Source organism: Passer montanus, unplaced genomic scaffold (genome assembly GCF_014805655.1).
Source record: "Passer montanus isolate IOZ18808 unplaced genomic scaffold, ASM1480565v1 scaffold69, whole genome shotgun sequence".
Taxonomy (NCBI): Eukaryota; Metazoa; Chordata; class Aves; order Passeriformes; family Passeridae; genus Passer; species Passer montanus.
In genome coordinates, this window is record NW_024372036.1 from 78,801 (window position 1) to 106,757 (window position 27,957).

A 27,957-nucleotide genomic window follows, 5' to 3' on the forward strand; every position below is an offset into this window, starting at 1 on the left:
CACGTGAGGTATATTAATTTTTGCAGTGCTGCTAATGAGAAGTTTATGGTTGGGTTATTTAATAGCATTAACTGCTATATAAAAATGATTAAAGTAATTTATGTGCCACTCAGGCTGTGAAGGACTCCTGTTCCTCCTCTTCCCTTCCTGATCTGTGGACAAAAATTGGCACTGGGAGGCATCAAGATTTTGGGAACATAATTCCTTCAATTTAGTATTATTTCCAGGGCTATAAAACACAACATAAAGTATGATCTCTGTCATCATGAGAAAACTGTCTTGAAAATTTGATCCTATTGCACCATTAGGGCAATCCTTGCTTTAAGCATCACTGCTCCTGTTATTTATGAGTGGCTACTTGTAAATGTTAGGGCAGTTTTCTTTGAGCTGTGGTGAGCAAGGCAGGTCATTTGGTTGCTGTGGTGGTCTGGATGGGTGGCACAAAGACACTGATGTTGTTTGGGCTTGTACTCAAGCCCAACACATATAAATAATATAATATATTATATATGTATATATTACATATTATATAATAATTATATTATATTATATTATATTATATTATATTATATTACATTACATTATATTACATTATATTATATTATGTAATATAATATAATAATAAATTAGCCTTGTAAGAACATGGCGTCCAATTCTCATTTCCTCCCCTTCATCAGGAATCTCAGAAAATACAAGACACAAACACCATGAAACAGCCTTAAAAATGCACGAAAAACCACCCAGGCAAAGTGAGTACTTGCCAAAGCACAGGACACCAGCACTGACCCCTCCTCCTGGCACTGGGGCTGCTCCTGGGGCCCTGCAAGGTCAGGATTTCTGCCCAAGGGTTTCCCTGCAACTGCAGGAGGAAGCAGGAGAGAGAGTCAGCATGTCACTTCTTGGCCAACATGGATCTTAGGAAAAACACCAAAAAAAAAAGAAAATACTGCCTTTCTAAGCCAGCTGAAGACTTTCCTGGTGCCAGAAATGCCCTGAGGGCTGCAGAACATCACACAGGTGCTGTGGCAGCATGAGGGAGGAGGGTGTTTGCTGAAATGGGAAATGGACGGGTGGGACCGGCAGGATAAAACAGAGTTTTTGTTCATCTGGGAAGAAGGGAGGAAAAAACACCCATTCCAGAGTGCCAAGCAGAAGGCAAACAGGGAAGGTAGCAAGGGCAAGATGAACAGATAAATCCGTGGAAGAAAAATTCATCAAAATTGGGTGAAAATACAAAGGTAATTAATTCCACTGGTTCAGGAAGTCCTTCAGTTGTGTAGGGTTCTCAGAGAAGCACACCCTGATCTGGGGCTGTCAAAAGCCTTGCTTGGGTTGGAAGGAACCTTAAATGTCCTCTAGTTCCACCCCCCAGTGTGAGTACAGTTCATGCTTTTAAGGATTTTTACAGGAAATTTCTGTAACCCACCTGTACTGGGGGTTACCTGAAACCACCACAATTGGAAACAGGCAATTTCATGTCCTTGCTGGCTGCCAGGACCAAGGAGCAGGCAGTGCAAATGTATCACTGCCAACACATCTTCCACTTCCCTCACAGTGAGAACAGCGACAAAGGCATCTGTCTGAAAATAATAACACTTTATTTGATTTTTTTTTGTGTGTGTGTCTGTGTGTATTACATTATCATAAATGTTCTCTAGTCTCAGAAAACAAAGCCCTAAGTTTGGAAAATAATGCACATACAAATCTCTTCTTACAGGTATTAAGTATACAGAAATATACAAAGATTTCTCTATTACTGTAATATATCATCAGAATGCCCCACATCCCACATTTTTACTCAGGTCCACTGTACCAGGAAGCATAAACTACAAAGGTAACAAGCAACCTGAAAAAGACATGGTTTGTATAATATAATTACATTATTTGTATATATATATCTACAACAGTGCAAATATATCACAGCGTGCAGGCAGCAATAGTCTCTAGAGAAGCAGAATAAAATTGATTCATAGTAATGCAAATGCATTACAGAAACAAGAGACAACAATGACATATTAGATATTCAGAATATGCACACTTCAGCACGCTGATTTAAAATCATACCTTGCATTGACTCTTGCTTTGAAAAACAAAAGAACCAAATGTTAAATAATTCAATAACAGGTTCAAGGGCAGGATCTCACAATAAGGTCAACTGACTCAGAAAAGGTATTTGATAAATCTTTACTGACACAGGTAAAGGCTTGGCCCCACTGCAGGACTTGTTATCTTTTTCTTTTAAGATATATCAGTGTAATTGTCTCAAATTTAATTTGCTTTTGCCATAATTTAAGAGGATTTTTTCCATATTTTTTAAAAAATCGTTCAACAACTAATTCACATTTGGAAAGGTTGGTGTAATTATTATCACTGAGGCCAGGAAAGTTTGTTTCTGGAAGTAACAGAAAGGAGTTTGTATAATGATTACCCTAAATGGGCCACTAAAATAAGCTACAACAGGATCAGAAAAAGAGACATCACAGATGCCACTGAAGTAGAAAAACCCATCAACCTTTAAAAGCAGAAGCTTCCATGTTGCCTTGCAATCTGCTGAAAAAGACATTTTTGAATTTTTTTTTGAGTAAAGCACACCCAGAGATCCAGCACATTGGGGTTTTGGTAGCTCAAAGTAGCCTCAAAGCCATCCCTCCATCCTGCACTCTTCCCAGGCAGCTCATTCCCACACCCCACGTGGACAGGAGACATGAATATCCAGAATAAAGGGACACAAACAATTGATAGGCATGGGCTGAGCTGCATGGGAGCCCCCAGGAAAAAAAAAAAAAAAAAAAAAAAAAAAAAAGAAAAAACCCCAAAAAAGAACCAGCAAAAGCTGGATGTGTCCTGAAGGCACAACCAGTGCAGAGAATGCAGGCTGAGCCACGTTTTGTGCCACAAGAGACACATCCTGGCTGGTCACCCCTTGTTTTACAGGTCTCCACAGAAACCTAAATCTCTTAAAGAAAGGTTCTACGGCTGACAACTGCATAAAATTATCATTTGTCATAAGATTTCAAAATAACAAAAAGACTGAAGCTAAATTTTGTGCTCTACAGTACAATTACTCCTTCAGAAACTCTACGTGAAATATGTACAGAAACAAAAATAAAGCATTAAACAGAATTAAAATGAAACTTGCTGCGTTTGCAGGCTCAAACCTGAAACTTTTAGACATGTAATATGAAGAGTGATACGTGGGCTGACAAAAATCACTCAGTGGGATACACCACAACAACCCCTTTGTGTATTTTGGGAGCAGGAATTTAAGAGGAGGGCAGCAGGAGCCGATCCCTGAAAATGCCACTGCCCCTGCTCACAAATGGCAGAGCTCCTGATTAACTCCAGTGGCACTCAGCACTTAATTAATGCACTCACCAGTGCTGTGTGGCACTGCAGTGATCAGCCTGTCACAGGCTGTCACAGAGGACATGACACGGTGTCATTTTCTGCCTACTTCAAGTTCCCAACAGCTTTTCACATGATCATACATCACAAATGGATGTGCACACAGAAATTCCTGAGCACTGCACCCTATGGGGCTGTTCTGGTAGGAAATAAAGGATGGCATCCAAGGAAGGATGGAGACTCTCCTCAGTGCTGTATCTACAGAAATGTTTTATTGTCTTTTGCAGCAGTAGCCAGATTAAGTTCTAGTTGGGCTTTGGCCCTTCTGATTTCTCCTTGAATAACCTCACAGTGTCCCTGCAGTCCTGCTGGGCTGCCTGCCCTATCTCCCAAAGGTCACACACCCTGTTTTGTTCCCTGAGTTCCAGCCAAAGCTCTCTGCTGAGCCAGGCCAGTCCTTCTCCTCCTCTGGCTCCTCCTTGGGCACATGGGGATGGACGGCCTGCTCCTGCTGTGCCTTTAGGGTTTCCTTCTCCAGCATCCCCAGCCTTCCTGGGCTTCTCAGCCCTCCAGGGCTGCCTCCCAAGGGACTCTGCCAGCCCAGCTCTCAGGCACAGTCTGCCCTCCAGAAGTCCAAGGGGGCAGTTCTGCTGCCACCCCTCATCTCCTCAAGAACCAAACCCTCTCACTTCATGTTCACAGTGCCCCAGAGGATCTCCAGCTACCCCAAACCCCAGCAGCCCTTCTCTGCTCACCAGCAGGTCCAGAGGGGCATCACCACTGCCTGGTTCCCTCACCAGCTGTGTCAGGAATTACCTCCCACACAGCCCAGGAACCTCCTGGACTGTTTCCTCTCTGCTCTGCTGTATTTCCAGCAGACATTTGGCAAGTTAAAGTCTCCCACAGGAAAAGGGGCATTGGTGACCAGACTTCCCATGGAACATTTCACCTGCCTCCTCATCCTGGATGGGAGGTCTGTAACAGACTCCCACCAGGATTTCTGCTTTGCTGGCCTTCCCCAGTTCTTAGAACCCCAAAATCCACCCAGCACTGTGTAACCAGGTCAGGCAGGATGCCCTCTGTGAGGATCACTGAGGTGGCACAGGTCAGGATGTGCCACACTTCCTTACAGGAACAAGTGTTTAATAAAACATTCCTTTCTGCTGAGAACACAGAGTTTGACACAGAAGTGTGGATAGAGCTGTCAGTCACCTGAGACATCCAGTTCTTGGACTCCAGTTCATTATCTCCCACTTACATAACCAGCTCACCCTGTTACATGTGCACATATTCCTCTCTTTTAATTAAAATAGGTACTTTGTGCTCTAAATTCTAAGAGCTGAAGAGGATTTCAGCATCAGCCTCCTTCCACTCCCTTTGACCTGTAACAATGGAACCTTCTCAATTTCTTAAGAGTAGAATCTGCTTTCCAAATCTTTTATTTATTTGTAAATAATAATGCTTCAAGTTATTTTTAAAAACCTTCAGGATTTTTCAGATCATATGCAAGTTTTCGCAAAGAAAAACAACAAAAGAAGTGTGAAGGAGCTAAAGTCTTAACTAATGCACACAGTAACCAAAGCAACATCTCAAAACAAGTGAAAACAGAACAAGGAGGCCAACAGGACACTAAAGTCTTCCTGCAATCCCAACCAAAATCATACATTCAGTTTTCAAGTGACTTTTAGAAACCTTGAGCCTCTTACACAACTTTTAGCCAGGCTGTGACTGGCTCAAGTGGCAATAGTGGCATTGACTTCAAAGAGTTTATGGCTCTTTATATATGGCTATAAAACTGAGGATTTGAAAATTGAGCATTTGAAGCCTTCAGAATCTTGCTGGCCTTATTATTCCTCCAAGTGAAGGCTCCAGAGCTTCACAAAGTGCTGCTCAACACAACAGCAGCTGCATGCTCAGCCCATTAACCTGGGAATGCTTTTTGTACCAGCCTGTTAGAATTTATCTCCATGTAAAGGGAAAAAAAGCCAACCTGAGACTACATTAAAAATCTCTGCAGTAGATGAAGACATAATTGGGATGGATTTTAAATGCTTCTGTCCCAAAGCAGTGACAAAAGAGAGATCATCAGTTAATTTATGAGCTAGGGAGAGAAAAAATTATTATCACATCTATGTGTATCACTGAGTCTCCAGAGAATTACTTCTTTACTGGGATACTACAGCCTGAAAGCATTCCTAAGAATAGCAACTTCCAGCTAAATGCTGCCAGCAGAAGACTGGAAAAAGCATATCTAACAAAAAAAGGAGTGACAAAAAAAATATTCCAGGATATTTTCTCAGGAACGCCCATGGAGGACCAGATTTTTGGCTACCATAACACAATACAAAGTTACAGCACAGGAGGACATGCTGGAGGCTAAAAACATAAAATGAGACAGTCTAAAACCAGAGGAACAGGCACAGATAACAAGAGAGTATCCAAGGAATTCATACAGCTAAACTGGTCTAGAAGGGAGAGAACAGCATCCTGTAAAGTACCAGTGAGGGAATGCCAGCAAAGTTACCACATCTGGAACACTGCAGGGGATTGCCAGGGTGGTGTTTGGTAAATGGTGTTGGTAAACACAAACCATGAACGCTGAAATTACTCAGTGCCAGGGATGTCACACTCTTTGACCTCAGCTTGGACCAGAAGTCTGCAACCCAAGAGGAATTTGGCAAATGGAGTCCTTTGTCTGCTTGCAAAAAGTGTTTGAACTGCCTGTAATAGTCACAAATACGTTGAGAGTCTTGAAATAATCAAGGCACGTTGTGCTAAAGGGATTTCAGCTTGTGCCTTGTTTAAAAACTGCTCACAGTTATGACTATTATTTAGAATAGCTCAAATTTTTAATTTCTCAAATCTGACAGCCATATAGGTTTGTACCTGCTCGTGATTATGCCTGGAAAAGCTGCAAAGCTGCACAAAAGCTTTCTGAGAAAAAACAGCAACAAAAATTATGCAAAGAGGCTGTGCAAGGAATTTGGTTTTTCTTCTACAGTAAAGATTGATTTTGCTTTCACAGGTAAACCTTATTTTCAGAGAAAGTTCAGCTAGCCTTCCTAAAACACGTGACTTGATTTAAAGCCTTCCAGACCCCAGGCTTAGTTCAGGTGTCCTGAGTTTAACAGATACATGCAGTCTGTGTCTGTATTGGTAAATTAAACAGAGCCTGGGCACGGGCCAGGGAAACTGGGAAACAATTTTCTTCCCTGCTAAATGGCAGAGCTGCAGCCCAGCCCAGCCAGAGCTTTTGCAGACAGTGTTTGGGCTATGTAAAAGTCAGTTCAGGGGCCAATCCTGTTAGCCCCAGATGTTTGAGGACTAACAGAGCTGGACCTGGCACTATTTATTTCACTAGGATAGACACAGCCACGGAGTCTTGGAAAAGTTTGTGAATTTTTGACTGCTGGGAGCCAGAAGATGCATCAGGTCCCTCTTATCTACCCTGCTGCCATGAGCTGCTGGGCTCCTCAAGGGTTTGCTGACATTGAGCTACCTGCAAGAGTTCAGCATCCTGATGGGAATAATGCATTTACAGAACGTGCAGGCCTCACTCAGGGGGCTGGGACACCCAGATAAATTCACAGTCAAGGCAGAAGGCCCTGCAATTTGCAGCAAAGCTCACCAAGGTGTCCAACGTGAGGATGGTGGGTTCATTTTGGGTTGAAAATCCAAACCCATGAAAATCAGTGAGAAAATTCACATCAGCTTGGAACCAGACTTCCCCCTGCTAAATTTACAGAGGTGAGATACCCAAAATAACAGTTTAATTGGTGTTCAGATCAACTGATTCTCATGTTGTGCATACAGACTTAGGGATGAGAACAAAACTGCCTGGCACAATTAGAGCTGCAGCGTCACAAGGTCATTTGTGTATTTTTGGGAGAGTCCCACACAGAGTGTGTTGCAGATACAATGAACACCTCTGGGTGAGGCAGTCACAGGTGTTTTAACACAGCAGCCCAAGCTTTGATCTGTGGACAGCTCTTGCACTCCTTTAACAATGACTTTAGGGACAGATCCTGCTTTCACAATTTAATTAAAAATAAGCCTTGGAGTGCTTTGATTTTTTTCAGTTGCAGGAGGTAGATCAAACAGATAATGAACAGAGCCAGTATCTCAAAATATCACAAACACTAAGGATTTAATGACACTGCAAAAGAACATTTTTTTCAACCATTCAGTGACAGCTTGACCATGTCTAACTGCATGTGCTATCCAGTGCTGCTTCCAAATGGGACCACAGGTTTAGTGCAGATTCAGAATCTGCCTTTTCCTCCTATCATTACAGTTTTCAGATATGAGACCAGCTCGACAAGTAAAGCACCAGAATTCTAAATTCAGACAGAAACAAAAATAATTACTTGAATCACTTTAGGTTTCTTTTAAAAAAGTATCCATATTAAAAAGATATCTTTACCTTATTAATACATTTACAGACTTTTAGCCAGAAGGGATAATTCTGTGGAAAAGAATTGCAAAATAATACATAGAAAACTGCAAAGATGAAATTTAAAAAGATGAGAGAATCCTATTTTCTTTGCATTCCTCATTTTTGCATTTCACTAGCTTGTCAACTAGAGATGACATTACACTATTCCGGCCACCAGGATGAGATCCTGGTGACCTTATCCCAAAATTGGTTTTGATAAGGAAAGCTCCTGCAGCCAGGTTCCTTGTTACAGTTACACTGCCTCGGTATTGATATTCTGTGGTTTAAAATTCCCTTCTAGTTCTTCTTCCTAGTTAAAGCTAGAAAGTGTAATGAAAACATGACCCAACCCAACTGGACTGATTGGCTTAACACTGTGTGTCCACTATCCCATTGTGGCTCTCCATGGGCTCGGTCAGGACAGCATCTGGCTGGCCACTGGGGACCAGCCTGCCACAGTGAGACAATGTCAAGTGCCCTCTATTGCATGTCTAAAGTTCTCCTACTGCCTCGGTTCAGCTGCTTTCCCTTTACCTCTCCGCCCGGATTTTGTATCTGAGCACAAAATAGGCAATCAGGCGCAGGGAGAAGAAGAAAATCCCAAGAACAATGAAGTCCAGGTAAAGTTTGGCATTTTCTACATCCAGTTCTTTCAGGATGGCCTCTGATTTTTGGAAGTGGCAGGTGTCATCTTTGTCACAATGCAGATCTTCTCGATCCAGCCCGTAGATGGAGAGGATGACTCCTTCGAAGCCGTATCTGGAAAGAAGAAGGAGGGATTACAAGGAAAATCCTGGGGATCTGGTCAGAAGTGCAACACAATCCCTGTGAGAGCTCAGCTGAAACGCTGAGGGGTTCAATATTGCTCTGACACATCTGTCTTGGGGCAGATTCTATCCCTGCTGCAATCAGGCACATGACATGTCACGGGCATTTTACATAAGAGGGAACAAGGGCAGGAGTTTTGCCTTTAATGCTTCCAGTTAGTGCACAGACCAGTTTCTCCAAAACAAAAATGCTAAATCAGAAAGCAGCATAATTTCAGGTCATATTCAGAAAATCCCCATTTAAAAGTGACATCATTATTTTGCCTTTTTTTTTTTTTTTAACAAGCAACAGGGATACAATTATGGCTTGAGGTCAGAAATAAGTTGAAACCAGCATCAATCTACAATGTCCCTTCTCCTTCCCTCTGTACATTTACAGTTTCACTGATAATGTTCCCAGTATTTGCTTTTGCAAGGAGATAAACCATCATGGATCTCATGAATACAAAAGCTCCCTCTGGCCTCAGGAGACTCCACATGAGCCAGGCAATGATTTAAGGCCTCACCTTGAATTCTAAGTATTAATTCAGGGGGTGCAGTCTCATTATCCTTGATAGGAATCTGTGTAGGACCTCACTTGGCAACAAAGAAGAATTTTTTTTGCCTGGGATTTCTCAGCAACAGTGCAGCTTGGGCAGGGTGGGGAAATGGGGAATGGGAAAATTTTAATTTCAGCTAAAAACATTTCAGTCTCTAGTCTAAACTATCCCTCCAGAGGTTTCCTGGTGGGAATTGCCCCATCCTAAGACAGCTGAGTCAGACACAGACACAGGCACTATAAGGTGCCTATGGATCTTAAAGCAGCAGTTTAAATTAGAGGTGACACAGATCCTGTGCCTCTTGTGGCAGTGCTGCTGCAAAAATTAAAAACAGCCCTTTATCCAACAAACCTATCTAGGATACAGCAGTGAATTATACATTTTCTTCCAAAATTAGGTGCTGGCATCAATCTCTCAGTTGGTGATGTCCCTATTATTTCATACATCCACGATTGCAAAATCCAGGAAGGTTTCCATGCTGTGCAATCCCACTGAATTCAAAGGGACTGACACGGACTTGTAGCCAGTAACCTGATCCTATCTATTTCACAAGATAAACAACTTAAAACGCGGAGAGATAATGTGGTTTACGTCACATGTATGAGTATGTTTATACTCTAAAAGAACATGCTGTGAACAGTCTCTCTGGCACCCAAAATAACCAAGCAAGCGAGCAAAGGCAAACAAACAGCATGTCCAGATGGGAGGGTGAAGGCTCTCCAGCAGTACCTGACATAGGAAATGTAGGACATCCACTGGAGGTATGTTGGGATGGTGTCAAAGCTGACAAAAAACCCAGAGAACAGCAGGACTGGGATGGCAGTAACTGGGCCCACAAAAGTTGCCACCTGTGAAGAGAAGGAACAGAGTGCCTCTTGTCAAAAAGACAGAGAAGAAGTAAACATTAACTTGCTCTTCTATGACTCCTAGGAATAATTCTACTGCCCCCAAATTATCACAGTTTGAAATACTAGAAAATTGAGGATTTTTTTTTCCTGTGAGGAGAGAAGCAGAAGCACATGGATCATGCAGTAAGGCTATGCTGGTCTCCACAGGATGGCACAGAGAGAGAATCAAGTGTTCTACTGCAGAAATCTTGACAGCATCAATGCATATTGAGGTCAGAATCATCTGTACTGCTGTGGAATGGTCACCTCAGCACAACTCCTGCCAGGAGTTACATGGCCAGCTTCCAAGTCATGCCAACAGCTGCCACTCTCCTTCCCTTTCCAGAAATGTGGGTTTTGGGCAAGCCTTTTCCTACCTTTCTTTCTACAGCTTTTCTGGACATGCATGGAAGAACCTTCTCCTGAGCTACTGTGGAAAATTTCCAGCTTGTGGGGATGCAGGAGCAGATCAGTCCTGCAGTTCCCAGGACCTGCTCAGTCTGGGATGAACAGCAATGACAATCCACCCAAGCAGGGGCAGGCACAGCCCCTTCAAGTGGGGCAGAAACTTCAGAGCTTCACATCCAGGGCACGTCTGTGCTCTGGGTGAGTGGGGAGCACCAAGAACGCTGCTACAGCAAGAAACTTTCTGCCTGTCATCTCTCAACAAACATCCTAGGGACACAGCAGCTGTGATAGGGAACACATGAGACTATGAAACACCACCAGTACTGTTTTAGGTTGTAAGATGTGGCTGGGATGTGTGTTCTATCCCCATCTGTCAGAGCTGGGGCAGTTCTCTGCTGTTCATGGGGCAGTTTTTTCTTTATCTCTCCCACAGCCAGTCCTCCCTCCAGGAGATCTCTGCTGTCCATGGCCACTGAGTGTCCCTGCAGGGCTGATCCAATTCCAGCATCCCATGGGGAGATGCTCCGCCCAGGGCAGGAGCCAAGCATTCCTACCTGGATCCAATCTGAGCCTGGAACAGCACAGCAGCCTTTGCCCACTGCATTCCCAGAGGAGCAGCTTTCTCCTGCCCTGCATTCCCAGAGGGAGAGCAGGCCCATCTCCAGCAGCCCTGGAGCTGCAGAGGAAAACCCTGGCAGGATCCTTGTGCAGGATCCCTGCTCCAGCAGAAGCACAGCTGGCACTGCAGGAGGGCTGAGCCCCCATGGGATGGGACTGTGCCACCACCCTGACCCACAGGGGGACAGGGCATGTTCTGACTCTGGCAGTGGGGTTGTTGTGGTTTTTTTGTTTGTATTATTGCATTTGTATTTTTATTTCTCCCTGGTAAAGAACTGTTATTCCTATTCCCATATCTTTGCCTGAGAGCCCCTTAATTTCAAAATTGCAATAATTTGGGGGGGGGTTTACATTTTCCATTTCAGGGGAGGCTCTTGCCTTCCTTAGCAGACACCTGTCTGTTCAAACCAAGACAAGTACCTGGAGGGATGTGGAGGCTGCACCAATGAGCAGGCCCAGTGACTGAGCCACCAGGGATGTCATGGTGCCCAGGGCTGCGAAGAGGACGAAGCGGAGCGCGTCGGAGGGCTGGGAGGTCATCCAGTACACGATGCTGCAGTAAGCCACAGGGAACATGATCTGCAAGGACAAGCACTGGGAGTGAGCCCCTGACAGCCAGACATTCACTGCTGCTCTGAGACAAAAACATGGTGGGGGGTTTCCCATTAATCCACAGCTCTCAGCCTTTCCATTACATGACAGGTGGAGGATACCTGTCTTTCTGCTTGGGCATTTAAAAACATAGATTCCACTCCCAACCCTTCACAATTCCCCCCCCTGCAAATAAGCAAAGCTGGTCATGTGTTTAATAAAAGAATGTTGGGTCAGGTCTCAGCTTTTGTGAAGTCCTGCACTCTGAGGGTGCTTCTGATTCATCCCTGAAGCTTCACCATGTCACCGTGATATTTTTATGAAAATCTGCTGAGAATCCTCAGAAAATAAATGTAAACAATCACCTGATTGCTTTGGATTGTGGTCTGAAGATGGTTCACCAACAGGTGCATCTTTGATTGGTCTTATGTGAGTTGTTTTTACTTAATGACCAATCACAGCCAGCTATGTCAGACTGTCTGTCACGAGTTTTTATTATTCATTCTTTTCCTAGCCTTCTGATGAAACCCTTTATTCTTTTAGTATAGCTTTAGTATAGCAATAATATAATATAATATAATATAATATAATATAATATAATATAATATAATATAATATAATATAATATAATATATCAGCCTTTTAAGAAATATGGAGTCAGATTAATCTCTTCCCTTGTCCTGGGACCCACGAACCATCTCCATCACCAGACATATATGGACATTTTCCCCACTATTCCAATGGGTAAAATACCAGCACTAATCTTCCTGGCAGGTGGGCTTGTCATTCATGAACCAAAATTATTCTATTTTGTTGAGGAGTAGAGCATGTACCTGAAAAGGAACATCAGCCATGGTCTTGGCGAGGTAATAGGCTTTCAGGCTGTACCAGTAGTTCAGATGCTCTCTGAGAAATACTCCCATCTCAAGGGGAACTGCAGAGAAACACAGATTATTCAGTCAGATCGGCAGAGTGCAATACTGCTCCACATTAAAACAACATGAATGTTGTTGTTAAACACAAAAAAACAAGACTCACCCATGCCTAATCCTGCACTGCTGCAGTCCCAGGGTGGGACTGGAACTCTCAGGTCTTTGACAGAGCAGCAAAAGTTTCAGTGATTTGTAAAGGAGTATAAAAGGTCAGCGCCTAGAGCTGCTCACTGTTGAGACTATGGACCAGTCTACTCAGATAATCTGAACCTCTCTTAAAGAGGATTTTTCAATTAAAAGGGGTGTCAAAACTTAAAGAGCTGGGTTATTCTTTGTGGTCCAACAAGGAATCCAAAGTAACAGCACTCCCAGAGCAAGTATGAAACAGTCCAGCCTGCAGGAGTTTGCTTCTGACAATCCTGATTTTATGCAGGAGTCATAACTTGGAAGCCCCAGAGAAATTTTTCCATCCTACCTAAGTCCAGCCACGAGCTCAGGGCACGGCTGAGATGGACTGGGATAAGGAAAAATTCCAGCCCAGGACTGTAACACTGAACTGTCTGTGCAGAAAAACACTGGAAAAACCTGGGGAGGGAGAAGTGCCACTGGCCAAGCCTGCTTCTGCTGGCACAGCAGTGCTTCTGTGGGTGCAGGATTTATCCCCCCACCTGCCTTAGAGGCAGAATCCCAAGTCAGATGCTGTCCTACACAAGGCCAGACACGTTCCAGCAGTCCAGCACGCCCTCCCCTGTGCTGTGACACAGCCCCTGTACTCACAGGTGAGCACGGTCGGCATGAGCGCGGCGAACATGAGGAACAGCATGGAGAAGAAGAGGAACCCCGAGTTGCTGAGCACTTTCTTGGCCTCATTGCCAATGCCCAGGTAGAGCAGTCCGATGAGCAGCCCGATGCCAATGTGTGAGGTGATCCTCAGGTGTGTCAGGACCTGTGGTGAGCAATGAGTGGCTTTTATCAGGAAGCCTGGGCTCAAAAGCAGTGACAGTGTGGCTGAAACCACACAGATTGCAGGAAAGGAGCACTTATGTCCAGAAAACCTTATACAGAAACCACTGAGTGGTTTGGGTTGGAAGGGGCCTTAAAGATCACGTAGTTCCAACGCCCTGACATGAGAAATGTTAATTTCCTGATGGGTAAGAAAAATTATGAGCTTCCCATGAAAATTTCTTCCAGGTAATACAGACAGGAAATGCAAATGCTGCAACCTGAAATCTCACTGTCTGACAATATGGAGCCACTGGCTCTTATTCATCAGGGGAAAGAGACTTTCTGACTACAAGATAAATTTCCCCAGAGCAGAAGAGAAGCAGAAAAGGTATTTTAGGCTTGTGTAGACCAAAGTAACTTCATCAGGAATAAATTAGCTTTCTGTGCCTTCTCTGCAACACAGTATTCCCACAAGAGGCTTGGAAGAACAAAAGAAATAATAACATTGGGAACAACTGCAAGCCTTTAGAGTCAAGCAGAAAAAAATATATTAAAAACAACATTGTCCTTCAATCTATGCATCAGCAAATCAGTTACAGTTTCTCCTGATCTTAATTCCTTAACTTAATTAATCCTTGTTGACAAATGCACTTATAAAAATCAGGAAGGGAGAACAAGTTATGGCAAAGAAGCAAACTTTTTATCTACCAATTTTCTATTTCCAAAAATGAAGACTTTAAGTAGGAACTTTACATCACACTGAAGTTATTATCTCTGCCATCCTGAATTTTCTGAAAAACCTAATTTTGTGACACAGCACTACAACTTCCCCCTCGCTTTTCAATAGGATTAATAACTGTATAAGAGAACTGCCAGCACAGAGGAGATTTAAACTTTGGGTTTTTAGGCCAGGTGCTTCTGAAAGCTGTCATTGACAATGAAGATGGTAGAGTTAACAGCAAGACTGAGAGTTCAGCCTCCTCCCTTTGGAATTCTGTGACAATTCACAGGTGGGCTGCTGGACAGGACCTCTGAGGTGTATTGCAGTGCCTCACACCCAGCTGGACAGACCTTTTGGCCACAGAAGTTATCACCAAGCCGTTCTTACCGAGTCCCTCATGATGGTGAGGAAAGTTCTTTTGAAGAGGATGCAGAACTGGGTTAGGCAGCTGGCAGAGAAGCTGTGGCATCCTTCTGTGGAGGAGGAGTCCTGCAGGAACACACACAGAACAAACCCCTTCCTCTGCAGCATCTGCTTTGGTTTTCATTGACAAAAGCCCACTCACATCAGCTGAGTGCGCCCAGAGACTCCTCCACTGCGGGAGGGTTTAACTTCCCTCCCTCCCTGCAGCCCTCTGGGCTGGGATGCCCAAAATACCTCTTCAGAGGGCCGGTGCCAGAGGAAGGGGTTCAGCTCGTTCTCCCCAGGCACGTCTCTCTTGTAGTCTGTGTCACAAATCCTCTCCCTGACAGCCCTGACCAGGCGGCTGCTCTGGTCCCCGTACTCGCCCGAGGCCACCTCCATCACTGCAAAAACAGAAAGTTACTGCTTTGCAAAGGCTGAAGTTACTGCTGAGCAGGTACACGCCTTGTTGTTAAATCCCCTTGATGCTGCAGCACTGACAAAACCCGATTTTTAATTTTTTTTAATTTTTTTTTTTAAGCACAGGCTTTAAAATGCCGCGTGCAAATCCACATCACATTCAAACGCATCCTTCCATAAACCTTCAGAGAGATCTCTTCATCCTGGAAGTTAAATGGACCAGTTCAGAGGAAGAGCAGTGAACACAGAAAATAGACAAAAGTCTATTTTTGTAGCACTTTCCATTTTTGTTTTGTTGTTTTTTTTAAATTAAGAAACAATACTGAAAAAACCCTCAATGCTCTAAGCTGTACAATACCACAGTGGTACTGCTCAGGATAAAAAGAAAACAAAAACACTGGAGCCACTTAAAAAAGCTACTAATATTAGTTACTATGAAAGACTAAAGAATACACTTTTATCTTTCACTTCCTGAACCTGGACTTCTAACAGAGAGAAATATTCACTAAATTGCACCACTAGATGGCATTCAAATTACTTTGGAAGAAAAAAAAAATCTGATTACTTTTATTTTTAATTTTAGTTCTTATATGGACAAAGCACGTAAAAATATATGTGCAGAAGTACAAATCACACCATGGTTCCCCTTACCCTGAAGGTGATAAAATGATAAAATACAAAAATTATAAAATAAAAAAAGAAATTAAGGAAAACATTCAAGCTGTCCTTACCAAAATCTGCTGGGTTGTGGTAGGTTGGACAATTCAGCCCCAAATCTCTCAAGTAAGGGACAAGGTTTGTTACCTTCCCACGGTAAATGCACTGACCTTGACTTAGAACATAGAGCTGGAAAACAAGAAGAAAAGGGGAGGAAAAAAAGAAAATAGAAGAAAAATAAGAAAAAAACATGAAATAGTCTCAATCCAGAATAACCAAGTAGCTGGAAAACAAGAAGAAAAGGGGAGAAAAAAAGAAAATAGAAGAAAAATAAGAAAAAAACCCCCATGAAATAGTCTCAATCAAGAATAACCAAGTTTTTTAAGTTTTGACAGCACTTTTAATTGAAAAATCCTCTTTAAGGGTGGTTCAGATCATCTGAGTAGACTGGTCCATAGTCTCAACAGTGAAAAGAAAAAAGAAGAAAAAGAAAAGAAAATAGAAGAAAAAGAAATAAGAAAAAATGTGAAATAGCATCAAAATATTTGGACCTGTTGCTGATAGCATCTCTTATCCCTGTGGGAAGAACACCTTGGGAAGATCTGTCACCACCTGAAATTAACTTTGCATGGAATCACAACTAATGGAAAATTTAAAGCCTGGAGCTGGAATTCTGCACACATTGCCTGCAGGACTTCAAACACATTAACACAGAAACACACTCATCCCAGCCTTTGGCACATGCTGAAAATAGGCAAGGAGCTGGAGAGCCAAGCCATCTAATTTCCACACATTATGGATATTTTGGGCTGGGAGACGAGGCTGGGGAATGCAGGAGTGGAAGGAGAGCTGGGCCAGCACAGAAACAGCAAACAGCTCCATCACTCTCACTTTTAGCCACGATTTGGACTTTAAATAAACCTCCCTGCCAGACTGGCAATCTGCAAGAGTTTGTTCACCTGTGGTGGTGGAGGTTTTCTCTCAGCTCTCACAGGACTCATCTAAATCCTCTAACAAGACTAAAATACATTTTTTTATCCAATCTAAACACACATGGTCCACATGCCATTGTTGGCTTGGAGAGAAGTTCTCCAACTGACTCAATTCCTATTAATTTTCAATACTAAATTTGATTATTATTATTTTCAAGTGAATTAACTCTTCTCAATCTGCACCTGTGTATCTGGGATACACAGATATATTGCAGACATTGACACTGCAGCTCTCCTGCTTTTATATTGCTCTAATTTAATTTACTTCAGTGACAGCCCTGTGCACACTGATGGGTGAAGTCATGATAATCACCAGTGCAATAATCTTGATTTCACAAACCTAAGAGCAAGATTCTTCACAACCATTACACGTAAATAAAGGAAACAGGAAGAGAAGAAGGAAAAAAAAACCAAACCCAGAATCAAAAGGTATATTTTGGTGTTATTTATTTAATTTCTTTATATGATTTGTAGCTATCAACTAGAATTATTCCTGTTTTTTGATTAAAGAATGTGGCCTTGAAAGTGTAACTACTGAAATCCTAGCTGCCCACCCTGAAGTACTCATGAAAAGAAATTCTGAGAGCAATACCTGGTCAAAGAGCTCAAACAGTTTTGCACTGGGCTGGTGAATTGTGCAGATGATGGATCTGCCCCCCTGGGCCAAAGCCTTCATCAGAGAGACCACCTGAAAACACGATGCACTATCCAAGCCACTGGAAAAGAAACAGACAAGTTTGTTATCCACAAAACCAGCACATGCATTTGCTACATGCTATTCCATTATTATCCTCTTACAAATTTTCTCTGTAGCAGTTTCATTTTATCATATGCCAACCTTATGCTTGTACTTCTCCATCAGGCTTTTAATTAAGTTGGAAGCACGCCTGAGAATGAAAAAGAGTATTCTTGAAGCTGCCTTAAGGGGCTTCTACATTTTAGGGCTGCAGATTTAAATGCTCCCAGCTTTAATGAATAGATACATATTCATAGCTTTGCCAGCCTCCTCCCAGACTGATCACATTCATTACCAAAAGTCACATTTTAAAATGTTTATATTCAAGCAGTCTTTGCTCGAAAAAGAAAATCCATGCCACAATATTTTCCTCTCTCTTCCTTCCTCCTGCAGTTTGTGTCTGCTTTAAATATTATTTACAGCCCCACAATCCAGCAGTTCCAGCAGTGACCCAAGGCAGCAAGAACCCAAATCAAATTATTTCTTGGCCTGATTCAGTGCTTCCAGGCAACACAAGAGGAGCTTTTTCCATGGATTTAGAGGTGAATGGCTTTTCTGTAGCTCTGTTCTACTGTGCAAAACCATCTTTGTCTATGTTTGATTTTTGGCCTTGAAGTACCTGGTTGGTTCATCGAAGAACATGACAGGGGGGTTGTTCACCAGCTCCAAAGCAATGGCAAGGCGCTTCCTCTGGCCTCCAGAGAGACTCCCAGTCCTGGTGTTGGCACACGTCAGCAAACCAAGGGCTGTCAGGATTTCCTTCACCTGGAGGGAGCAGAACATTCCAGGTTGTTGGAACATAAAAATCCCTCAGCCCCTTCACTGATTTTCACGGGGTTGCAAACCAGCTCATGACTTTGTTCCATCACCCACACACTCAAAGCCTTTTCCCATCTAATGTATTTATCAGTCATTTATTAGACTCAGTGTTAACAGTCTGCCATTTACTGCTTTGACCCAAATTCTGCTTGTTTGTCCTGCACGACCTCACTCAGTGAAGAGGTGAAAAAGGAGTGGGAATCAGTTCTTCTGTGGCTGTGCATTTATGGGTATGGCACTGACATCAGAAGAGCTTGGCAGCATGTGAGGGGCTCTTACACAGCAAAACCAAGAATCTTCTTTCAACAGAACTCTGGGGCTGTCTCTATGAGGGATCTATAACAAAAACCAGTGGTTTCTGTAGAGCAGTGACCTGCTTTATCTCATCTGTTCTCCACAGTCTCCTCTTTCAAGTGCCAGCCATTGATTTCAAGTGTTTTCATTCCACTCAGAGTCAATGCAGTTGTCACAGGTACTCTCAGATGTTTGGGATTTCCTCAAGGCACAGCCTCAGGAAGGGCACAGCTCGTCCCAGGGCTTTTGAAGCAAAAGGAGAACAATCCCAGCCACTAGGATTTTTTATGCTTCAGTGACTGTAGATCTGGTCTGGTCACCCTATATAAGGGAAATAGCTCTTTGGCTTCAATAAAGGCACAGACACAAAAATGAGTGAATCCATGAGCTACATTACTCATGCAATTAACAAACTCCACCACTTCAAAGGTAGAAAGCAGCCCAGACATTTAATACTTCACTGAGGTTTAGAAAACAGAGCCCACCATTTTTCAAAGCATCAACTGCTTGGATGGAGTTTTCCAGAAAGAATGCCTGACCTGGTGAAAACTGGTGAAACCAACTAGGGCCTGACTCTTTGCTTGACCTGATTTTGATTTCCAGGAGTTCCCTCTCCCAGTAAGAGGGAGTAAAAAAATAACAAAACCCACTAAGCCTCGTTTCTCAGAGAAAAAAGCCCAACTACCTCAATCCCTTTATCTCTGAGAAGGGTAAACAGGAGTCAGGTAGCACAAGCAAGGACAACTAGAAACATAAACTGTGGTTCACCTGAGGATTTTCACTTGTCCCTGCTTTAAACAAGAGTCTGCAATCCTGCTAGCACAAGTATATAAATTCATAACATTTCTCTGTGATAAACATTTACACTCCAATTTACAACAACAAAAAAATTAATTATCTTCTCCTGCACAGGCCAGTAACACGAACTAGAAAATTCTTCTAACATGTGTTGAATAAACACAGCACAGTTTTTCACTCAAAGAGCTGCTTGTAATTACAGTGACAGTGTGAACAAGTGAATTAACTTGCTTGGCCTAACTTCACTAAAGTGTAAATGAACTAAGGCTTTCAAACTACAATTAAGTTAACAGCTGTTTCTATATAAATTTATTTTCCACTAGAAAAACAACCTGTGTTTGTTTTCTTCACAACAAGCTGATTCCTGTAAGTTTCCCGTTCTGATTTTCAAGGATTCTTTTGAGAAATGCCCATTGCTCCAATTTGGAAATAAACACATGCAAAGGACAATCACAAAACCAGCTGATCTACCTAGGAAGTTGCTACAGTTTTCGTATTTCAGGAAAAGTTGTGCTTTTCCCCATGGATGGGTTAGAGAGCACAGGTCCTAGTGCAGGTCCAGCTTTATCTCACCCCACATGAGATGCCTGAGCCCTCAGACATGCACATGGAAACCCAAAGAGCATTAACAGGGATCCTGCAGAACCTGTGGATTTGTTCCAGTAAACCTTTTACAGTTCTCCAGTCTCGTACTGAAAGCAGCTTTCATGGAGACTGCAGTGAGCATTCCCTCCTAATGACACATGTCAGCCTAGAGAATATGAATTATTCTGCCATTACAAGTCCAGTGCAGTTCAGTATTTGATAAAAAAAGTCTACATTACAGAGCTCACTTCTTGGCATCCTCCAAATTCTAGTTTGATGGGCAGTGTACATACCATTTCTCTCCTCCCTTCATCTTTCTCTTGAAGTTTCAGATGAGCAGATACCTGGAATGCAAAACAATGGAATTTGATTTTGAGCTGGTCTGAAGCACAACCACCACTTGGAGCAGATGTCTCAGGCACAGAACTCCAAGGTACCACTTAAACAACTCCTTTCAACCCAGTCAGAAAATCTGAACTTGAACTACAGTGTTCCAGTCACAAGCATCACATTTTTCTATGCAGGAAATAACTGAATTTGACTTAGGGAAAGCACCTGAAAGTGTGTTAGAAAAAAAGGCCATTCTGCAAGTCAAAGAGCTTTACAGGAGGAAGAGAGAGTGACATATTCTGCACACCCAAAAACTTCCCAGGTAATGGTAGAAACACAGTTTGTTTGTGCTTCATTCCCACTGTAAGGATAACTGAACTCTGCCATTCTTCAGCACACAAACAAGTGAGCACAGAAATAAATAATTTTATGAAAGATGTCATCTGCTGTCCTGAAAGGCAGCTCCATGAAACATCATGATTAACCTTTATTAAAAGCAATTAAACTGTTAGGTAATTATTTTTTGTCAGAGCCTTGATTGATTAATTTTAGACAGCAACTATAATCTGGGCCAAATTCTGCAAAGGTGGTCCTGTGGGATTCTGATGAAAAGACTCAAGTAAACAAAAGAGACAAAAAACTTCTCCACAGAAAAGAGGCTTTGCAGAAAATTAGACACACAAAAACTGGAGTGATTTCTTCTGGCCTTAAAATTTGTGAATTGAGCTGGCACAGTGTGAGCAACCTGAGCCTTGTTTTGATAACAATTTCTGAGAAAAACTGACTCATTTCTCAAGCTACAGACACTTCCAGACTAACTGGTCAAGCTGGCAATTCATAAACTTGCTGACGTGATGCAAAACAATAAGAAGAATTAACATTCCCTGTACATCTTGGACTTACTCTGTTCCTGTTTCTTTCCCCATGAAGAAATGAAAGAGATTTTATAAAATGCCTTTGTTTTAAAGAAGGCACAAAAGAGTAGAAGTGGCAGAGAGATCACACTGAAGTGTAAATACCAATTTTCAGTCAGATCATGAAAGATGATGAGAAAGAGAGAGAGATGAGGTTACTCATCCAGCACCCAAGCAAACAGATGGTTCCTACAAAGGCTCGTTTGTCAAGAATTTCAGGTTCTATTCTCTAGATCTAAGGAGCAGACACTTAGATCTCCTTCCAAATCATAATGCTGGGCACAAAGTGGAAATTATAAAGCCAAAGAATCCCTAGAAGGATGAGCCTGAAATGGCATTCCCAAATTCCCCAAATTCCAAGAACTCTCACTGAGCGGGATCAGGCAGGGAGAACATCTCGTGGCACTGCCAGGAGCAGGACCAAGGGCACAACACAAACCATTCTCCATTTCCCCCTGCTGAGATAAATCAGAGCAAGGAGCAAAGCTCACCATCATAGCCTCCTGGACGGTGAGGTGAGGAAGGAGCATGTCATCCTGCATGATGTAGCAGGAGACCTTGCGGAAGGAGCGCAGGTCGCGGGGCTGCCCGTTGATGAGGATTTCTCCTTTCATTCCCGTCTCTCTGGAACAACAAAACAACCAGAGGTGAATCTCACCATCACTCGTGCTGCCAAACCACTGAAGTCTCAAGGTAGTCACTGCCACTGTGAAATAAATTTGGTAGGCTGGATAGAAATGAAATTATTTCCTGATGACGCTTTCTCTCATATAAAGCTTCATGCCATGAAGCTGAAAATTTTACTCAAAATGTGTGCTGTTGTATATAAATCTGAAGAACGATCAAGAAATTTAAATCGGTGTTTATTTAGGTTTCTCCATCCCATTCCTTATGCCCCAAATGACAGGACAGAAACACCTTGTATGGCCTCAATCCAGAGGGGATTGAGAAAAATGAAACACTGTCACTGCATTTTGGTGAGGAAGACATCAACATTATGAAGTGGTGACTAAAAAGAGTCGATTTTTCAAGTGTTTATGTGATTTTAAAAAAACATCACAAACATAAGACACTGAGTCAGATTTGTTACACAGCCAAAAAAAGGAGATTTTCTTTACATGTGTGTTTTTTTGATTTTAAATTGCTTCTTATTTTTGGATCAGAACTGTTAAGAGATAAATCCCAAGTGACCAAAACAGGACACAGAGGAAAAAAAGATAAGCAAAAAGAATCTAATTCAAAATCTTTGAAGTGCCTGTTTTTGACAAACTCTGGGCCAAAATTTCCTCTTCTGTTGTCTCCAAGGAGCCCTCAGCCTCAGTGATTTTTATCTTAACTTGGGATTTTCATTGATACTGACCTGTATCCTGCCAGAATATTCATAAGCGTTGACTTCCCAGCTCCTGAAGGTCCCATAATTGCAACGAGTTCTCCACTGCTGAACTTCCCTGAAATTCCTTTCAAAAGGGTCTTATAACCTGGAAGAAGAAAGAAAAGTTCACTGAACCCTTAATCACATCTGGGGAGCAATGAAAGTTCATTTCCACTGGATATTGATGACAAACAGGCATTAACAGGCACCTCCTGAGAGGCTGATGCCAACACCAGCACGCTGCAATATCAAAAATAACTATGAAAAGCCAAATTGTGACTGGGAGCAGCAGTTCCTGCCATGGCACAAATGGGATTACAGGGTCCCACACTCGTGCCTCACTGCAGGATGATTTTTTAAACAGGGCTATGAAGCCTTGCTGCCATTCTCTAAGTGGCAGCAATATAAAATACTGAAATGCTGTAATACTATAAATACTCTGAGTCCTCTCAGAGTATTTAAAACATCCAACACTCCACAGCTAACACTCTGGGAGCAGGCTGCCCTCCAATCACTGCAGCTTCAGTGCCAAAATTCTGTCCTGTCACCAAAACAGCAACTTCTTAGAGAGAGCAAAAGCCAAGATCTCAAAGACATTTGCCTTTTTCCATAAAAGAAATGGAAAAAATGTCTTGTATGACAAGAAACTCAGCAGGAGGAGACACACAAACTTCTTCATTCTCTTGCCACGAGAACTCTCTTAACCAGAGGAACTCTAAAGGCCTTTCTAGACTGGGAGACTGACCACATAACTGTAAAAACAATTTCTAGGGAAAATTTGTAGTTAAGAACATGCAGGGTGTTTTCCTCATTTAGATTAATCCATTCCAAAACTTCATGCCAGTATAATTACATCCTCAGGCAAGGATGTTCTAGAGTGACAACACCACCTCCTTCAAGCATTTCAACTGATTTTGAGTTAATTATCTTTGCCAGTAAACCACCTTTATTAAAAGCCTTCACTCCATGTTATCCCAAGTGCAAGCTGTGCTCCAATGAGAATTCCAGATCTGGATCAATTGCATCCACCTTGCCCTGCAGGATTTCCATGTAAAGGCATAAAATCTGTGTAAGGAAGGTGGAGAGAGCCCTGACCAGCATTTAAATTTTTCAGGATCTCTTTCCCTTTTGCGTTCTTTTTTTTCTTTGCTTGCTTACTTTATTTTAATTACCAGTGCTTCTAGCTAGAGCTTTTAATAATTAAAAAAAATGCTAAGTAGGGTGTTAAAAGCCAATCTCATATGTTGGCAATGTTTATGTGGTTCAATTACAACTAAAACAGAAGGGTGGAAAATCCATTTAAATGCAGAGTCAGGGCTTGGCAATCCATTTTGCCAGCTTGGTGGATATGCAGACAGGATGTACATTCCACAGGTAACCTATCCCAGAGCTCTGATGATCAGCACAGGCTGTAGCTGGAACATGGAAATACTGCAAAAAAACCACATTGCCTACAAGCTCCTGGAAAAAAAAATAATTGTGGGTTATCTTCTGATTTCTCTTTCTTCCTAACTTCAATTTTTTGTTTTCATCTTCACTTATTCTCTTTAAATTTTCTTCTTGTCACCATTCTCTATTCACACTCCTCCTGTGCCACAAGAGAGCAAACCTTGCACCAAAAACACTGTCATGCTGCTGTGGGGTCTCCCAAATCCACAGCAAATCCTCTTCCCCAGCACACCCAGCCCAGGGGCAATGCAGCAGCCACAAAACCTCTCCAGAAATATCTGATCCTACAGTTTTCATGGCAGATGTCCTAGAAAATGTAACTGACCAAATGGATGAAAACAAAAATTTTCTTGAATGCCTTTTTCTTTTTTAAACAGGCCAGTAATTTTTCACTATAAATCTTGCCCCGGACCTAGAGAAAACAACTTGTTTGGAGGCCAGGAGGTAACACGGGTACAAAAATAGCAGAGTGCCCACACAGCCTGTTTATGGCACCAGTCCTGAAAAGAAATCAAGGACAATCTCTCAAAAGGAACAGTGACTCTGAAGAGAGAAATCCATGGCACCCCCACAAGGTCGAGCAGCTTGTCCTTCACACCAAGGCCCCCATGCACAGCAGCATCTGAAGGCAAAGGGCAGGGAACAATCAGGCCTTTCAGACATGGCAATATTTAATAAACTGGATCTGCAGGAACAATGTCCTTCATTCTCCCTCTTCGGTGTAATGAGAACCTGCTCCCTCCCAACCCTGTTAAACCTGTAAGAGACTTAAATATTAGAATGTACCACCAAACATTTGCATTATGCACCAGGCAGTAAATATTGCACAAACTCGTGAGGGAGGATAAAAAATGTACACTGCCATCAATGAGGGACATGCAACCTAAAATACAGGCTCAGCAGATGCAAACATGTGTAGCATAGATATCACTGCCTAAAACTGAAACCTGTCCTCTCCCTACATATGACTGTGAGATTTAACATTGCACACATTAAAGTCACTTTTCCAGTTTCACAAGTGATGATGGGTTTATCTTTAACTGCACTATCTTCCCCCTCATGACCTTCACATGTTTCTGTCCTTCTGACAGAGTTTTCCATTTTAAGTATCTTGTACACAATGTTAAATCAGAGCAGGACTCATCACTGAGACACAGAATCAGCTCGAAAAAGAGCTCCAAGATCATCAAGTCCAAGCTTTGACTGATCACCACCCTGCCAACTAGCACAGAGCACTGAGTGCCACATCCAGTCATTCCTTGAACACCTCCAGGGCTTGCTCCCTGAGCAACCCCTTCCCATGCCTGACCACCCTTTCCATGGAGAAATTCTTCCTGAAATTCTCAGCAAGTCATTTGCAACACAGTAGAGAAATATGCTTTAAGAAGAAATTTTTTTAAAGCCCCAGAACTATGAATATTAGATTAGGATCCTAATCACTGGCATTTTAAGTTGCTACAAACTCAAACTCCTCTCCTCCTTTGGCTGGTAGTGCATAATAAGCTTTTCCATTACAAAGGTTAATTTAGCAAACCCACAAAAAGATTTGACACTGTGGCAGTAGTGTGGTGCCCCAGTATAATCCTTTATGAGGAATTAAAGTCCCCTGAGCAGCCACAGCCTCCCCTTTCAGAATACCGAGGCTAATCTTCAACTGAATCAGTCGACCTAAAACTTCCATACGGGGCCACGTGTCCTTCACGAGAAGCAGATTATGCCTTTGGAGGGGATTGTGCTCTCACTGTGAGGGCCTGTTCCACGTCCATCTGCCATACATCAGGAATTTTTTGCTGCCTTCCACCCCAGCCCACCTCGTTTTCCTCAGTCCCTGCAGCAAGGACCTTGGCCATGGCAGAGTTTAATGAGAGTTTAAGCTGGCCTCAAAGCCAGCTCAGTCCAGGGTGGGTGCACACCTTGGGCAGTTCTGTTCCAGCTCTCTCCCTCTGGACTCAACTCACACCAAGAGCAAGTGTAGAATTGTGACTTTCTCCTTTTTCACTTCTCCTAAAATCGTTTCAATTTCCAATGGAAATTAGCCTGGATCTTCCAGTTTTCCTCTGTCCCCTCCTGAAGTTACTGTGACACAACCTTTAAAATATATATATTTAGGGGTGATACCCGTGGGAATTTTAATATCAGTTTTCAAGAGCTACTTAAAATATGGATTTGACATTAACACGCCATCACGAACCAGAACAACCCCTCAGCAAATTTCTCAGCCCAACCCCCCCAAAAAGAGAACATACCAGAAACAAGTCAAAACTAAACCAGAAAATTCTAGTGACACAAAAATTCTTTTGGCCTTAATTTCACCTCACATTACATTCTGGAGTCCAAATGCTTCTCCTGAGAAGCAGAATGTGTTTTGTTTTCCCACGTTAGGATTTCCCATGAAATCAAACGTGAGGCACTGTGGTCTTTGCCCAGATTCACAGCTGAACCACCTGCCTGGCCTGACCAGACCTCCCTTGCAGAGGTGGGATTCCCTCCCTGCCTGGCAGCAGCACAGAGCCCACAAAACCTCCTTTTTCAATTAATGGACAGAGGTGACCTCGTGTCTCTGATCAAGCCACCAAGGGAGCTCTCCTTGCTCAAGTCAACAAATTTTTTTTACTACTGGAATCAGCAAGGGAGAAACATGTTGATGGTTTTACCTGCTTCCTCATGGATTTTACAGAGATTTATGGGGAGCTCCAGTTTTACCATTCCCACAGAAATTATGATTAATCTGGAAAGAAGCAAGCCATCCCCTCCTCATCCTCAGGGCAGGAATAATGCTTCAGGATGTGTCTGAATCAGCACCAATTAAAACATAACCAAAACCCACTCCTACCTCACAGTGAATTTCCTCAGGTAAACACCACCTCTCGGTTTTTGACTGAAATGCTACATTCATTTGCATTTCATTGTCAGTAATCCTCATTTGTCACTCAGAGGAATGTCACACAGACTGGTGGAAGTTTCTAGGCGCTCTAACCTATTTCTGCCTCCATCAGTGGGCACCCAGACCAGTCTCAGGTCCCGGGTGAGCACAGCAGGCTTTCCCTGCTCGCTGCAATTAGAGCAGGGTTTGCCCTTCCCAAAGTATTTGAACTGCTTCTCTTTCATCACAAGCTCTTCTGGAGGCAGGAAATCACTGCTGGTGCCCTGCAAGTGCCACTGGCCTGAAACTGCTCAAAGGTTTCTCAGAGCGTTGACTGAAGTAATGACAGGGGAAATTTCAACTCAAGCAGCGCGAGTTTGGCAAAGCCGCCAACAACTGGAAACTGAGCCACAAAGAAACCAGCATTTGGCACTTAAAAATCAAAACCAGAGACATCATAACCTGCCCTTTCCACACTCCCTGCCAGGCAGAAATGAAGCATTCTTTTATTAAAAAATAAATAATTGTACAAGGACTATATTTCTGCACCTTTTTGTGGTGCCTTTTTTTTTCAGACAGGATGTATTCCTGCTGAGAAATATCCAGCTGGAAATACAGAAGACATCTCTGGCAACTACTGTATTACTTACCTGCCTTCCTTTAATGCTTTCAACAAGAAACACGCTTTTTAAACAGCAGTTTAAATTTCAATCCACAAATTTGTTCCCTTACTGTACTATGAGCCAAATTAATTCTTAAATCATGACAAGAAACCACAGCAATTTCTTGGCACTGTATATTGACCCATTAAAGAATCCCCATTGTGTTTTCCTATTCTAAAGTTTATAGGCTCAGCCCCCACCTCCTCTTACATCAATTTAAAAAATCCCCAAACTTATGCAGAACTCCAGGGAATTCTCCAGCACAAAACTGAAATAAGGGGATGTGGAACCAAGCTGTCACATCTTTCCCCTTGAGGCAGGAGCAAGGAATCCTCCTATTAAGAAAAAACACTCCTAGAAAATTCATGACTTTGCTGCTGCCCCTGAGATCCACCAGAGTCCCGCTTCCATGGCCA

The 27,957-nt window shown here is 42.6% G+C and overlaps 1 protein-coding gene across 2 annotated transcripts in view; it reads right to left on the reverse strand.

Annotated features, from left to right (window-relative positions):
* Positions 1-1,590: 1,590 nt before the first annotated feature.
* ABCG1 (ATP binding cassette subfamily G member 1) overlaps positions 1,591-27,957 on the reverse strand; it is a 54,330-nt gene continuing 27,963 nt past the window's right edge. Inside the window, exons 3-15 of one of the 2 annotated variants that reach the window (XM_039729480.1) lie at positions 22,556-22,673; positions 21,687-21,819; positions 20,245-20,295; positions 18,075-18,220; positions 17,312-17,435; positions 15,802-15,916; positions 14,906-15,054; positions 14,636-14,737; positions 13,360-13,528; positions 12,484-12,584; positions 11,480-11,638; positions 9,876-9,994; positions 1,591-8,539 (exon numbers count right to left, since the gene is read on the reverse strand). In XM_039729480.1, coding sequence (XP_039585414.1) covers positions 8,311-8,539; positions 9,876-9,994; positions 11,480-11,638; positions 12,484-12,584; positions 13,360-13,528; positions 14,636-14,737; positions 14,906-15,054; positions 15,802-15,916; positions 17,312-17,435; positions 18,075-18,220; positions 20,245-20,295; positions 21,687-21,819; positions 22,556-22,673 — 1,715 coding nt within the window. In that variant the 3' untranslated portion in view covers positions 1,591-8,310. The remainder of the gene's footprint in view (positions 8,540-9,875; positions 9,995-11,479; positions 11,639-12,483; positions 12,585-13,359; positions 13,529-14,635; positions 14,738-14,905; positions 15,055-15,801; positions 15,917-17,311; positions 17,436-18,074; positions 18,221-20,244; positions 20,296-21,686; positions 21,820-22,555; positions 22,674-27,957) is intronic. The other variant, XM_039729481.1, reaches the window with a different exon arrangement.